Here is a 15,800-nt window from a genome sequence, read left to right as displayed (position 1 = left end):
AGGTAAGCAATCATGGCCACCTAGACTTCAATGGGCATTTATCCTAACAAATGACCTAAGTCTCATCAGGCTGCTATGGTTCAAAACAACTCCCACTTCACATCGCCATCCATCCATCATTGGCATCAGGATATTTTCTTCATCCAAAACTGGGGCATCTATTTATCCTAAGGCAAAAGCGCTATTTTACAAGCAAAAGCGCTAGTTTCCCAACAATAGCGCTACAACCCTAACAAAAGTGCTCAATCAGCTATCCCATAGCGCTAAAACTACAAATGCACTAGAAACACTACACAGTAGCGCTAATAACTCTCAATAGCACTCAAACAAGCCCTCAATAGTGCTTATTCATCAATAGCGCCTAAACTTGCATGCAATAGCACTACAAAAAAACCAAAGCGCTCAAACAAAGAAACAATAGTGCCATTGCGGCACAGTAGCCCTAGTTCATGGAGCAAAAGCGCCAAAACCGTAGTTCCAGCGCTCTTGCTCCAACTTGACTTGGACTCAGCTAAAAACCTATCAAAAATGCATAAAAATTAAAATTTTGAATCTGTGTACCGCTGGTCCGTAGTCGTCTGGGCGCTGGAACCGTTGGACTCGCTCAAATCTATGCTCTGCAATCGGTATCGGCATCCTAACTGTTGTTCACTCCTCCAAATGTCCCTATCAGAGCTCTGTTTTTCACACTGGTCGCGGTTACAAATGATCATGTTTTCATCCCTTTCACCCCATTTATACCCTTCGCCATCACCGTAACTTCCCCCCGCTCACCGTCGTGGTCCCCGTGAACTTCTCGAGCCCCCATTTTTTCCATTTTACCCCCGATTTCTTCTATTTTTCACCCGTATGGCTAACTCCTTCTCTTCTCCCACCCTACCAATTTTCATTCTTTTTCGAGAGATCGCCCGATTTTTTGAAATTTTTTGGCCCATCTCTCGAGGGGGCATACCGCCCATTAAATTTACGTTTTATGAGGCATTTCTTCACACCAGTTTTTCTTTCTTTGAAACGACGCGAAAAACCACACCGTCTCAAAGAGGGGCAAATGTAGTCACACAAATATGTCCAGCTTAATTAAATAAATATTCGTTATTTATTTGATTAAAAATCCACTAGCCATCAATTAATTAAATTAATATTTAATTAATTTATCCCCAAACATTCTTCTATTAATTAAATAAATTATTCAATTATTTTAATTAATTCATTAAATCAAACTCAAATCAATTAAATAAATAAAATTTATTTATTAAATCCCCTATTCCTCTTTTAAATAAATTAAATAAAAATATTTATTTAAATCATTATCCCCCCCACTTGCATTTTCCTACAAATGCAACTTGCACACATTTATTGAAATAAATTAATTTATTTTAATAAAATCCTATTTTCCCTCACCCATCAAATCCAACTTGCAAAATCTAATCCCTTTCTAGATTCTTCTAACCCCTTCCTAATTAGCCTAATCCATCCCCTAATTATTGTCACATTCCTAAGCAAAATGAAGTCACTTCTCAAAGACTCCAAAGTCTTTGAAAAGAATTTAATGCTTTGTGTGTTCAACAAATTAACCCCCAAAGTCTTCCAAGACTACTAATGGCTCTTACATGACCATTTATGGCTCTTACATAACCATTTATGGTTATTTCAAACTTGTCTCCCCAAACATTTATTGTTTTGACCATATTCATCAATTTCACATTTGCACAAGAATTTATCCATTGGATAAAAGCTTTATTCTTTGAATAAAGAGTTTATTCATTCAACCAACCTTGACTTTAACTCCCAAGGTCATATCAAGCATTTAATGCTTATTCCCTCTCCTTTCAACCTATCTCACATTGACACTTGTCATCATGGGATTGGGTTGAAAGCCCTCACATGGATTTGAAATCATTCAATCCTGACCCTTGTTGAGATTACTCAATCTCAACCATCCATTGCTCCATTTTTCCTATAAATAGAGCCCATTTCTTCATAATCCAGATCCTGAAAACTTGTATGCATTTAACCTATAGGCATTTTAAGAGAGCATTTTAGCATAATCAACTAATATCTTTGTTATTTTAGTTAAAATCAATCATTTTAATATCATCTAGTATTTTAGCTTTTTATTTCCCATTTGAAGCACAATACTACAATCTCAATCCTCCATAAGCATCCATAGTGCAAAAAGCTGCTGAGAGCTACACTATTTTGGAACTTGGAGAGGAGAGGAACAAGGGAGAAGGAGCTAAGACCATGTTAGGAGGTATTTGGAGATGCCTCATCATATTTGCTTCTTTAGTTAAATATGCTTGCATGATTTTAGTGTATCTCTTGATATGCCTGTTTAGATTAGTTTTTGATTGACTAACACTAACGGTTTCTCGTATGTGTGTTATTTATCTTAGACTAACCTTGTCCATTTTGTAGGGCATCAAATTGTCAATAGATGACTCCTCCACAGGTTGGGCTTATTATTTATATATATGTTGCCCGAGTTTCAGTTCCATGCCCCCATGCTATGGGCATTGATGGAGAGGTGGGATGCAAACATGATGTCATTCCTGCTGGCCACAAGAGAGATGATGGTGACATTGATCAACATCTACCACATCCTATGGATTTCTATTTGGGGGAGCGAGTGTCACTAGCAATCCTTTCTGCAATGGAGTTGGGTAGATAGCAGGAGTGGGCCCTTGGGCAGAGGGTAGATGTCACATGACACATATACCTACAAGCGTTAGGCCAGGCACGAGTTTCGATTCCCTTGGTACAGTGCATCATGATCGTGACCATCGCACAACAGGTGTTGACAAACGGTTGTGGTTTAGAGATAGCTGCAGGTTTTGTCCCTTTGATCCGAGAGATGGAGGAGAGGCAAATGATGTATGCATGGGGTCAAAGTATGTTGGCCCATTTATATTATGAGCTCTCCCTGTACGTGCACCATGAGTACCACAACCTCACAGTGTGCACTCTCCTACAGGTCTAGGCCTTCAAGTACATCACTTGCACGCAGCCAGTTGGATTCCCGGTGCCAATGCCCTTAGACATGCCACGAGAACACACGTATCCACTACCGTGCGGAGGATGGCGGATGGGAGACATCACCTACTAGAGGGACACCTTTGACCAGCTCAGGATTGGAGATGTGATGTGGCAATTGTATCGAGACATGGGGGTCTGGGCCACAAACTGCACACAGCTCTTGCAGATGCAGAGAGACCATTTCCTACTTGGCCACCATGACCATGTGGTGATGTCGTACTACTGGTGGTGATGCATGTGGCAGTTTGGGAAGATGCATACTATTCCACCTGTTGCTCTGACCTACACACAATTAGCCAGGAGTGCACTGTGACTGCAAGACTTGCCCCATCCCACCCTCGAAGATGTATAAGACAGTCTGTAGGGGAGTGGCAATGACGACATTGCACCACATCTTGACATAGACGATGTCGAAGTCACACCAGGGTTCACAAGCTGGTGGGGTAGAGTAGGTTTGGTGTCGATATTTCTGCCAGATGCAGAGGGAGGAGATGTCGGAGCTCTAGAGGGAGACAATGATGACCAAACCTCCACGAGCGATGAGGGCAAGAGGCCACAACAGAGACAGCGGACGAGGAGTTTGAGTCTAGACCAAGTTGTTCTGATAGCTAGGGCTCTTCCATCATCACCAGTTGCACCACCAACCACGCCACGAGTGCGACTAGTAGAAGCGATGGTTGTGGAGGGATCCTCTAGCAGGGTGCCTCCATAGGATCCAGACTAGCAGAGGGGTGATCTTGGTATGCACTTGTAGTTTCAGTTGATGTACTTTAGTCTTTTCTTTATATATGCATAGATGTAGAGATTTTTGGACATTATGGATACTGATGTGAAATTTTTTGTGCCTACAGAGAGCATAGCCAAATGGTTGAGCTTCATTCACCAGGCGCTTTCAGAGGTCATCCCAGATGTGCAATACCAGGGTCCTATACTGGATGCCTAATGGCCCCTCCAGTTAGCAAGAATACATGTGCATTTGTTCAAGCCTGTAGCATGGCTAAAGATAGCATATGAGGAGGATCAAGTGGAGCTAGTGCAGGGAGAGGCACAACTAGCCACTGTGACGGGGTAGCGGGATCAGGCCTTGCAGAAGGTATGCATTGTCCTTGGAGAGAGAGACTAGAGAAGCACATGAGCTAAGAGTGTCGAGAGGGCACATGACACTCTGCAGAGCCAGGTTGATGACCTCTGGTGATAGGTGGATGTTGCACAGCAGGGCACCGCAGGTCACTTAGACCACCCCCGAGTGTGTCAGCTGATGGGATATCTTGAGGCATCGTGCCAATGAGAGATGGCAGCACAGGAGGAGTTGATGACACAACGAGAGACTGTGGCTGGGTTACGAGGAGAGATGAGGGACCTGGGATCGCAGAGCAGTACGACTATGGGATCGCAGTCGACCTCAGTTAGACAGCCTCCTCATCGAGACTAGGATCCTCCAGTGCCAATGACCTTGGGGACTCACCCACTAGGGCAGTCATGACACATTTTTTATTCAATGTACTATATTATTTTGGTATATACACGGATGTATTTATTTATATCAGAGACATATATGATAGCATCATGCATTTTTGTAGTGATGTGATACATGCACATTGATATGATACACACACACACACACACATATGAGATTCAACATTGTGGTTCTATCTTTTGTTTTCATTGATGGATGTTGCTCTTATTTTATATGCTCATGTGATGGATGATTCAAAGTTAGATGCTTATCATGATTTAATTTACATATGTTTGCATCCATGATTAAATCTTATGATGATTTATATATATGACACATGTACATGCGCACACACACATGGATGTAACAATGCATAGTCACTTCATAACATAAAGATGAATGTCATGACGATGAAGGATATGTGTCAGGACGTGACCCCCTCCCCCATAGGCATCTAGGTATCATGTGCAAGGCACATACTACGCATAGTATCTACGTAGGTGTGCAGCATTGATCGACTCTTTAAGAGGAGTGCCATCTATGGAGGATAAACCATAGGCACCAGAACCATAAACAGAGGTGACGATGTATGGACCTAACCAATTTGGGCTAAATTTCCCTCTTTGGTGATGAGGTGCATTAACATTTCTCTGGTTCTCATAAAGAACCGAGTCACCTTTCTTAAAGGTTCGAGGTAGCACACTTTGGTTATATTGTTTGGATAGAGACTTTTCATAAGCTTGAAGATGTTGAAGGGCCTTAAAGTGGTGCTCATCCAACAATTCAAGCTGATTTAAACAAAGAGTGTGATAGGAATCATCATCAATAACCCCTTTAAAGGAGACCCACAAAGAGGGAATCTCTAATTCAAGAGGCATAATAGCATTGGCACCATACACGAGGTTGTAGGGCGTCATTCATGTAGCTGTACGGACACTTGTGCGATAGGCCCATAACACGTAGATTAACAAAAAATGCCAATCTTTACCATGTTTAGTGACGGTCTTGCGTAAGATTTGTTTAATGGTTCCGTTAGATGCTTTCGCTTGACTGTTAGATTGCGAGTAGTAAGGTGTAAAAAAATGGTGCTGAATGTGAAATTTTTCAAGAAACTACTTAACCTCCTTGTTCTTAAAAGGTGTACCATTCTTAGAAACAAGGGTAAAAGGCAAGCCAAAGCGAGAAATGATGTTGTCAATGATGAAGCCACAAATCATATCAGCGGTAGTCGATCTGAGCAGGGCTTCCTTGACCCACTTCATGAAGTAATATGTAGCGATGATAATGAAGATGTGACCTTTAGATGAAGGGGAAGATATCCTTCCAATGATGTCCAGTCCCCAAGTCTGGAAAAGCCACATTGGGGGCAATTTTTGACAAAGGCAAAGGAATCTTGTTCCATCGTTTGCCAATAGTACCCCATGTGGATCAGTTTGTGTATCAAAGATTTTCCTTCAAAATGCCCACCTCCAAAGCCTAAATGGGATTCCTGAAGGGCAAGGGGGATCTCAGATTTTGTTAAACACCACAAAAGAAGATAGTTGGATGATCTCCTATAAAGCATGTTAGATAGGAGAATGTAATGGTTGGTCAGCTTCTGAATCCGCATGCACGAACTTTTGCTAGAGTTATCAGGAAAACTTCCGGTTTTTAAATAATTAAAAATATGTGCGAACCATTCTCTCGAATCAACATGGGCACATATAAGATCATGTAATTAAGTTTGATCAGATATAGTTGGAGAGTAGAGGACTTGTACCACAAAGAGGTATTCGTCCTGACCAAAGTCAAGGCCTATAAGGGAAGCAGTGCTTGCCATTGCATCTGCATGACAATTTTCCTTTCATGAGATGCGATCGATCGTGTAAGTAGCGAATTGATCTAGTATGGTCAATACCAAATCCTTATACTGAGATAACTTCAGTTGCTTAACACAATAGGCACCTGTCACTTGGTTTACAATAAGTTCAGAATCTCCATAGATGTGGATGTTCTTTACTCCCATAGAAATCATGACACAGAGTCCTACAATTAGGGCTTCGTACTCGGCGATGTTATTGGTACAATAAAATTCTAAATGGAAAGAGAGAGGAACTAGATTTCCTTCAGGTGAGACAAAAACCACACCTATGCCTAAGCCAGTTTGACACCTCAAACCATCAAAATACATGTCCCATATGGACTCCTAGTCAATGATCAGGACATCTTCATCGAGGAAGAGGTCTAAGGAGGGAAAAGACTTATCTGAGGGGGCGTCAGCTAGCTGATCGATAATGACCTGCCCTTTGATTGACTTCTGAGTTATGAAGTGTGGGTCAAATTCAGAGATCAGCATCACCCACTTGACCAGCCTTCTTGAGAGATCAAACTTTGCAAAGAGGTTCTTGCGGATATCATTTTTAGCAATGAACCGTGTTTCTGCATGGAGGATGTAGTGTCTCAACTTTTGAGTTGTGAAGACAAGAGATAAGAATTGTTTTTCCATAGCAGAATATTGGGTTTCGTATCCTATTAAAGTGCGACTAATGTTATAGACTACTCTTTCTCGCCTTTCATCATCGCATTGGTCCAATAATGTCACCAAAGCATGAGATGAGGCTGAAATATACGGGAAGAAAGGCCTATTAGACATAGTTGGCCCATGAGGATAGGAGGATTAGCTAGGTAATCCTCGGTGGAATCAAATGCCTTCTGGCATTCCTCGTTCCCCTTGAAATTGGTATCTCTCTTTAGAAATCAAGTAAAAGGGAGGGTACGATCAGCCAATTGTGCCACAAACCGATGAATGGCCTGGATCTTCCCTTGCAAGCTATGAAGGTGAGAGATATTCCTAGGTGGAGGCATGTTCACAATAGAATCGATCTTATCTGTATCTATTTCGATTCCTTGACGAGATACAATGAATCCTAGCAGCTTCCCGGTGTCAACACCGAAGACACACTTAAGAGGATTCAGTAGATCATTTTATACAACCGGAGTCTTTCAAAGACCAGACAGAGATTTTCAATATGCATTTCTTGCGCTAAGGATTTTACCAAGATATCATCGACATAGTATTCTAAGACCTTATGGATGAAATCATGGAATATCAAGGTCATGGTTTGTTGATAGGTCTCTCCTACGTTCCTCAACCCAAACGGCATGACGACATAGCAAAAGGTTCCCCAAGGGGTTGTGAAAGTGGTTTTATATTAATCTTCAGGGTTAATACGGATCTAGTTATAACTTGAGAAGTCATCGATGAATGAGAGTAAATCATACCCCGTGATTGAATCCACGATCATAACGATATTCGAGAGAGGAAATTCATCCTTGAGGGAAGCTTTGTTCACATCCCAAAAATCAATGCAAATACGAATGCAACCATCGGGTTTTCTTATCGGTACAATGTTCAAGATCCAAAGTGAATAGTCAATGGGGCGGATAAAGCCAGCTTTTAGGAGCTTCTTTATCTTGGCTTGACTAATAAAGCCACCTTAGGATTCATCTTTTGAATCTTTTGCTTCACCGGCTTAGCATCAGGACTAAGCAAAATGTTGTGTACCACAATGAATTCATCAATGTTAGGCATCTCCTCGTAAGACCAAGCGAAGATGTCAGGGAATTGATATAGCAAGTTGGAAAACTCTTTGAATTCTTTGGAAGGAAAAGCATTTTCCCACTTTTATGACCTTGTTTGGACTCTTATCGCTCATGACAACATCAATAGTTTCTCCACTAAGGAGCGTACTATGGTCTTCTAGATGAGGAATAGATATTTGTTCTCCATTGTGAGATAGAGGTGCCCCCGCGGAACGGATTCTCCAAAATACACTTGAGCATTCAAGCACTATGGGAATTGATGTTTATGATGGTAAGAAAGCATCCCATCGTATGCACCCAAAAATTCCTTCAAGGATTATTCTGAAGGGAAAAGATCCAAGTAAATCTCATTAGGTGATACACCAATGCCGATGAGTTCTGGATGAACAAGGAGGAGGTTGCTAAAGAATATGGGTACACCTTGATCTTTGGTAACAAGTCTAAACCATAAACATTGAGTGTCAAACCTGTATCGATAAGCGTTCATCTAATAACAGTGCCATTCATATGAATAATGATCATTAACAGATTAGCTAAATTCCTCACTTCGGGAGGTGGGAGTTCATGCGGATAAAAGGTAATATTCGGTGAATCCGCACAATATGATCCATCACCGCATTCACATCATTCGGTCTCGCAGAGGAAGATAGAAAAATATTTTGCAAAGCTTCCTGTAGCATACCTTGATACATCGAGGTGATTTGATGCAAATCCCAAAGTGAGATCTTAGTCAAAGTAACCTTAAGTTGCTCGATAAGATCATAATCACTTGGTCGCTTGTCTGCCAACAAAGGTGCCTTAGGAAGGACAGGTTGAGAAGGAGGTAGAGGAGTTTGAGGTGGTTTAGGAACTTGTTTGTGATTACGAGTGTTATATGTGTGACCAATAGTATTATAAAATGGTTGATTGGATTGCATAAATCTAGTGTATAAATCAGAAGCTTCTCCTTTGAAAGGTTTTCCATTAATTTTTTTAACTCTCTTAAGAGAAGGACTTGCCACTTTCACATGAATGTAAGGTCTCTTAGGCCTTTGTGGGGTCGCGGAGATAATAATGACTTTCACAGACCCTTCATTTTTGCATGAGGATGTCGTGGAGGGTGACCCACCCTTTACGTCTCTTTTAGGAGAAGGTGATTCAAGGAAGTCATCCAAGACTTCATCCAACATATCAAAAACATCCTTTGAGAATGCCTTATCAAAGGCATCTAACTCCAAAAGAAAGAGATTCGACATTAAGCATTCACGTCGGGTTCACAAAAATGTAGGGGAGGAGATTTACCCCCTCCAAGATGATAAATCTTAGAGGAAAATCAGTCTGTTGCTACCTCTTCGAACAGGCACTAAGATGAGCTAGGGGATAACAAATAACTACACTAACTATGCTTTAAAATATAAATAACAGACTTATGATGCAAAAGTAGTAAATACACAGAAACCAAATTTACAAAATGATGCAATACTAAAAATAGGTTATACCTTCCAACCAGGGAGCTCTCGAGTTTAGGATGCCAACGTGAGGTGTGGACACCAGCACAGAAGATTGTAGTCCGTACAGCCCACGGAAAGGGAAAAGTCCAGAAAGAAGCATGTAAGTGATTTTCCTGCGCACAGAACCTGTTCGTCACCTGCACACACTGAGACAAGGAAAATTGTTGGGGCTGTATAGGGGCATGTCTCAGTCTGACCCCCATTTAGGTGTTTCCATCGCCATAAACTACTAGATGGATAGATTGAAAAGATAAATTGGAAACTTGGAAATATGCAAATAGAAACTATGCTACGCTTAATGGAAGCAAACCCCTATTGCATGTATTAAATATTTGAAATATTGGAAATAATGAATGCACCTAGATGATAGATACAATCAATGATGCAAATGACACGTTGCATGTAATAAAAATGGGTGAAAGAGAAGACGAGGCATAAATCCAAACCCCTCTTTTTTGAAGATATGAGTGTGACAAAGCCCACGATAGAATTTGTTGGTAAGAACCACCACAAGATGGTTGCAGCTTGATGTTGGTAGAGAGTGTATCCAAGAGCATGAAGAGAGAAAGAGAGAAATGAGAGTGTGAGAGTGCAACCAAAGTCCAAGAGCCAAGAACCCAAATTGGGAACCCTTCAAAATGAGCTAGGAAGGGCTTTTAAACTCGAAGGACGCATGGAGAGTCGTTACGATGAAACGCAGGCCAAAGGACACACGTCAACCAGCATCCATCTCTTTGCCATATTCGAGATTCCGCTAGCTTTTTGAGACGTTAGCGCGGCGCATGGACGTCCCCGTGTCACACATGCGTCCATCCAATAGTAGGCCCAAAGGGGATTTCAAGGCATTTCAAGTCACTTTGTCTTTCGAGCTCATGATGCCAAAATAATATGATTTTGATCATGGAATCATCATAAATGTGCTAGGCATCATGCATAGGTGTCATAAATGCATTAGGCGCATTTTAGGACACTACAAGAACTAAGTAAAATAATGCAAAATTAACAAGATTCAACATATATACATATTAGAAACCTAATATAGAAGTAAAAATATGGGAATAAGATGCAGAATAGGACTTGTTACTGAAATCTAAACTTAAAAATATCAATAAAGTGTCTTAGGCACCCTAGACTTGAAGATGCTTTTGTTAACTAAAACTTTAGATTCTTGATCAAGATGCTTTGTAGATCACTCCATCTAAAATTTGACCAAAAAGTGGTATTTAGGTGTACAAATCGACATAGACCTAGGTTTTTGCATATTTAACATCTAGAACTGTGTGCCTTAGCCTACTCTCTGCAAATCTACAACTTTTGGTTGTCATAGTTATAACCTACACATTCAAAAGAAGGAAAATATCGTGTTGTATAGGGGCTTTCCTAAGTCAAACCTCGTATTGGTGTTTCCACCTAATGATGAAGAAAAGAGTGATTACTCCTAGTAGAGTAGAGCTAAATCTTAAATAAATGCTTGTTCATTGAAATGATATTACCTTATGCTTGATAATAGTGGTGATGCAATGCTCTTTAGATGAGTCCTTAAAGTGTTGATGCAACAACATGACATGACATAACAAGATCAATCATGAAAACACACTTTCATGTAAGTTGTTGTAGCTTGCTACTCCATAATATTCAAAGTCTAAAGATACTTGATTTGTAATGCTTGCTCAAATGAAGGTGCTTGCTAGTGCTAGAATATGAAAATAAATTACAAATTATGTGTTTATATAGCGTTTACAAGGTATTTCCTATTTTAGGCCAACTTCTAAAGGTCATATCAAATTATTAGGATCACATCACAAATGGCAAGAACAAACACACACACACACACACATTTGATTTCGAGCCCTTTTGGGGGGACTATGGCACTAAGCACCCAAATCCACTAGCACTATGACACTAGGTACCCTAATTCACCCAAAAAAGGAGTAGAGAAAGTTGGCTACAAAGTAGAAGGTCCCAAGACATAGGATCTAGTAAATAAGCACATGGTGACTATTTGGTACTGACAAGGCCAGAAATAGGCTTAAAATGAGCTATGAGAGAGAACATGAAAGAAAGGGCCCAAAAGGGAGTTTGACATTGTAAAGAGATTACAATTAACAACACTACAAAAAATAACAAACCCACAATCAACTTTGATGGATTATCCAATAATTCAAACAAATCAAATATTGTAGCCTACAAAAGAAACACATGAAAATCCCTAAATTTATGATAATTCAATCAATAATAATGATTTAAAAATCAAAGTTCGATTATAGCTTTTCCTTATAAGATCCTTCAACTTCAACAAAAAATTATTAAAAAATTGATAACTATTTATGAGATATAGGTCCAAATTTCAAAAAATAGAGTTTCATCATCACATTTGCCCAAATCATAGCTTTGATACCACTTGATAAGAACCACATAAATTTTAATTACAATAATATATTGTAGAAGAGAGACCAAACATGAAAAGGAGATGTTGGTGGGTCAAAATGTCATAATATCCAATTTATATGTAGAAATAGAATAAAACCCTAAGAGAGGATAACACCATAGAATATTCCTTATGGAAGAAACCACTCCACACTGAATCTCCAAGAGATCTCAAACATGTATATCATACTCTTCATGTATCCTTACAATAGTATTCATCTCTTTTATATAAACCTGTTGGGTAAACCATTAATTCCAATGTACACTTACTCATTCTCTGTTATAATTAATTACACAAATTATCCACATGATCCAATATAATGAACTTAAGGGATGTGTGTCACATGTCAATATTTCCATCTAGCTATGAAAATTGAAATATCATATCCCTAAGTACGTAGTACAAATCAACGATAAATAAACCTAAAATAAATCAATAATATATTTTGGAATGATAAATGCATATATAATTTAATGTTATATTACAAAACTCAATTCAAGTGTTGGAGATACTTAGCCGTAGGAACAATAATGAAGAGTAAATATGATGTCACACTTTGCCTCAAAATCACAAGAGTGTAAATTGGATGTGGATCAAATATGTACTATCCATGATTAATCTCACCTAGCATAGGAATTTCCTAATGCTTAGAGGTGATTTCTAACCCACAAAAGTGATCCTATGCATTGTGAACTTCTAGAACATGTGTCACTCAAAACTCTACTCTTCACTAATTATCAAGGTCTTATAGTGTTTTACCATACCTAAGGATAATTACCAAATTATCTCAAGGGTCGTGTTCTCTTAAATTGACCTCCTTAATTGGACTAACTTTATGGTCATGGAAATTATCAAAAACAACACTTTTTAGTCAAGAAAATATCCTAAAATTACTTAATACAAAGAGAAGGGTTTCTAGAATGACTCTCCTATTTAGTGCTTAAAATATGAGAATGATAGTTGACAATAAATGAATGCACATTGAATGTGTTAAAATATCAAGACATGGCAGTTAATTGCACAAGCATGTAACAAGTCGGTCAAAAATGACTAGTGAAATAGGCAAGAATCAACAAATATTTATTTTTTTAAAAAAAATTGATTAAATTGCACATGGGAAGGATCAACCTCACATGTCATAAGATTGACCTAAGTATGAAAGTGTCTAATATTGAGGTGGGGAAAGAAAGTATGGAGGAGTTCAAAGATAAAGGCACAATAAATTACTTATGTATAAGAATATGTAAATATGCATAGGATGAGATTTAATAGATAAGAATGAAAGTAAATAAAAATAGGTGAAATATTAGAAAATTATCTTAATTTTATATAAAAATATGTTCTTTGTTGATATATATTTGTATAAGTCATTCAATCAAAATATGACTTGTCTTAACACGAAAGTACGCCTTTTTTAGATATATAATTATACTAAATCTATTTCATCAAAACTAATCCAAAATTAAATAAAAATTGATTGTTTTTACCAAGAGGGATCGAGAATTTAGTCCAATAACTTGAAGCCTAGCTCTTTACATAATGAACCACCAATAACCTCTCGAACAATGTGCAATAGACTCTAATCCACAAATCGAAAAATTGAACACACGACCTAAACTACCTAAATGATAATTGTAATCAATATACAAATCTCAACTATGGGCACCCTCAAATGGTAGCAGTGGCAGCATAACTCTGGGTTGGAGTGTACGATTAGCAAATAACGCCGTGTATTTTGGTACAAACATATGTCCGATGGAGAGAAACAAAGATTGTGCACGTACTCCCATTAGAACAACGACAAGTGTTTCCGTAGGTGTCAAAGTCCACAAAACGTGGCAAGCCCATATAACACCAGCAGGCTTATATATTTACCACTTTGGGAGTATGCCACTCAACTCATTATTTCATAGCATTGCTTTCAGTGTATTGGTGTGATCGAAGCAAGTTTTCAGTTTTCAGTTTGTATTTTGTCTAGAAAAGAAGAAGAAGAAGAAGAAGCAATATGTCGGCTAGGGACAATGCCTCTGATGCTGCTGATCGTGCAAAGTCTTATGGGCAGGAGAAGAGCGGCCAAGCTCAACAACATGCCCAAGTAATAAATACCATTCTTCAAAATCACTCTAACGCATTTGTTATGAATGAATCTGTGTTTATAGTGTATTGTGTCTGAACTTTCAGGGTGTGAAGGAGAGTGCTCAACAGAAGGCAGGTGAGGCGAAGGAAAAGGCTTCAGAGACCACCCAGCAGACGAAGGAGAAAGCAGGAGGAACTGCTGAAATGGCTAAGGAGAAGGCTTCTCAAGCCTCCCAGACTGCTGCTGAAAAGGCTCGGCAGGCCAAGGAACAAACTGGTACTATATTCCAGCAGGTTTGTCCTTTTTTCTTGTTTTGTTTTGAAATTTTTAGTCTTTCCTGGTTTCTGATTATTGGTGTTTCCATTTTTCTAGTAAATGGGTATTGTTTATTTCTTGTTTTGATTTGTGGGTGTGTTCACACAGGCTGGGGAGAAGGTTAAAGGAGTGGTGCAGGGAGCAGCAGAGACTGTAAAGAAACCCTTCTCTGGAGGCAATAATGAGGACCAGCAGTAGTGAGCATTGTTCAGTGTTGACTACTAGAGGATGTTTACTGTCTTGTTCTAGTGCACTTCATCTGCTTGTGTTTGTGTAGTCTTTGTGTATAATAAAAGTAGGCGGTTGTTGTCTGTAGACAATTCTTCCTCAATATCAATATCAATCAATCTGTCTTATGTCATATTATCAGTGTCTCTTATTTGATTCAGTTTTACCAACACTTCTGGTTTCCATTTGATATGTTTCAAGATGGAAGATGAATCTCAAGTGCGGAGGTGTAATATAGTAGCAGATTAAATGGTTGGAATTGATGAATTTGAAATGAATCAATAGTTTTACGTATTGATGTGTTAAGCATCTTCTGCAAATTCATTCTTCTATTAATCTTAATTACAGAATGATGGAATTAGTTTACTTCTCATACCTTCCACTCCTGCTGGTTTATATATAAATAGTTTGAGCACTCTAAGTTCAGTACTTTTCAGATAATCACAAGTCCAATTTTGAGATCAGGGGATATTTAGCTTATCTGCTTGTTCATTAGATATCAGTTTTCTTTGATTCTCAATCTCAAGAGAACAGGAGATATTCACCTTAATAATCTGTTCGTTCATTAAATGTCTTATTTATACCTTACTAAGCTGAATTCAATCAAATTCGTAAACTAGATTTAAAAATCATAATCATGTTCAAAGAGCTTGTAAGAGTTTATTGGCAGCCCGATTTGTATTTTGGAAAGAGCCAACAAATAATAAAATTTGAAATCTGATCTTCCTTCATATAGTAGACATAATGATCATAAAAATATACTTAAAATAATCAATTCAATATTATCATCTTTAGAAAGAGTGAATCTCGAACTCTATTTAAGAAAAGGTAATTATTTTCTTTCATTGATTTTGGATATAAAAATAAGAATAGTTTTTAGAGGAAACAAAATACCTTGAAGATAATGAGGAGTTTATATAAATAAACCATTATTATTGTGTGAATGTTAATATATATATATATATATATATATATATATATATATATAGTGGGAATCTTCCTCAATAACGAAGACGGAGAGTTTGGTAGTTAGCTAGTTAGCTTTAGTTATTTAGGTAAGGGTAGTAATTTTTAATTTGGGTAATGACGAGAACTCGCCATCTCTGATGCTTTTATGTGCGTGTAAACAGTTGGTCACTAATGGAATTAACGAAGTCGACATTTAGACGGTTTAAGTCGGAAATCTGT

At 38.5% G+C, this 15,800-nt stretch overlaps 1 protein-coding gene across 1 annotated transcript; it reads left to right on the top strand.

Annotated features, from left to right (window-relative positions):
* Nucleotides 1-13,886: 13,886 nt before the first annotated feature.
* Nucleotides 13,887-14,750, top strand: LOC131063541 (late embryogenesis abundant protein 2). The gene is made up of 3 exons (XM_057997392.2): nucleotides 13,887-14,087; nucleotides 14,174-14,362; nucleotides 14,493-14,750. Exons 1-3 carry the CDS (start codon nucleotides 13,998-14,000, stop codon nucleotides 14,580-14,582), a joined length of 369 nt encoding a protein of 122 aa, XP_057853375.2. The 5' UTR covers nucleotides 13,887-13,997; the 3' UTR covers nucleotides 14,583-14,750.
* Nucleotides 14,751-15,800: the final 1,050 nt, after the last annotated feature.

Source organism: Cryptomeria japonica, chromosome 4, assembly GCF_030272615.1.
Source record: "Cryptomeria japonica chromosome 4, Sugi_1.0, whole genome shotgun sequence".
NCBI lineage: Eukaryota > Viridiplantae > Streptophyta > Pinopsida > Cupressales > Cupressaceae > Cryptomeria > Cryptomeria japonica.
The sequence above is the reverse complement of the archived record's forward strand: the minus strand, read 5'-3'. Positions and strand labels throughout refer to the sequence as shown.

What these genes read in the sequence shown, in the direction of transcription:
- LOC131063541 (XM_057997392.2), top strand. Translation starts at nt 13,998, where the DNA reads ATGTCGGCTAGGGACAATGCCTCTGATGCTGCTGATCGTGCAAAGTCT. An exon ending in AAGCTCAACAACATGCCCAA is followed by an intron (nt 14,088 to 14,173) that starts GTAATAAATACC and finishes CTGAACTTTCAG; the next exon opens with GGTGTGAAGGAGAGTGCTCA. An exon ending in CTGGTACTATATTCCAGCAG is followed by an intron (nt 14,363 to 14,492) that starts GTTTGTCCTTTT and finishes GTGTTCACACAG; the next exon opens with GCTGGGGAGAAGGTTAAAGG.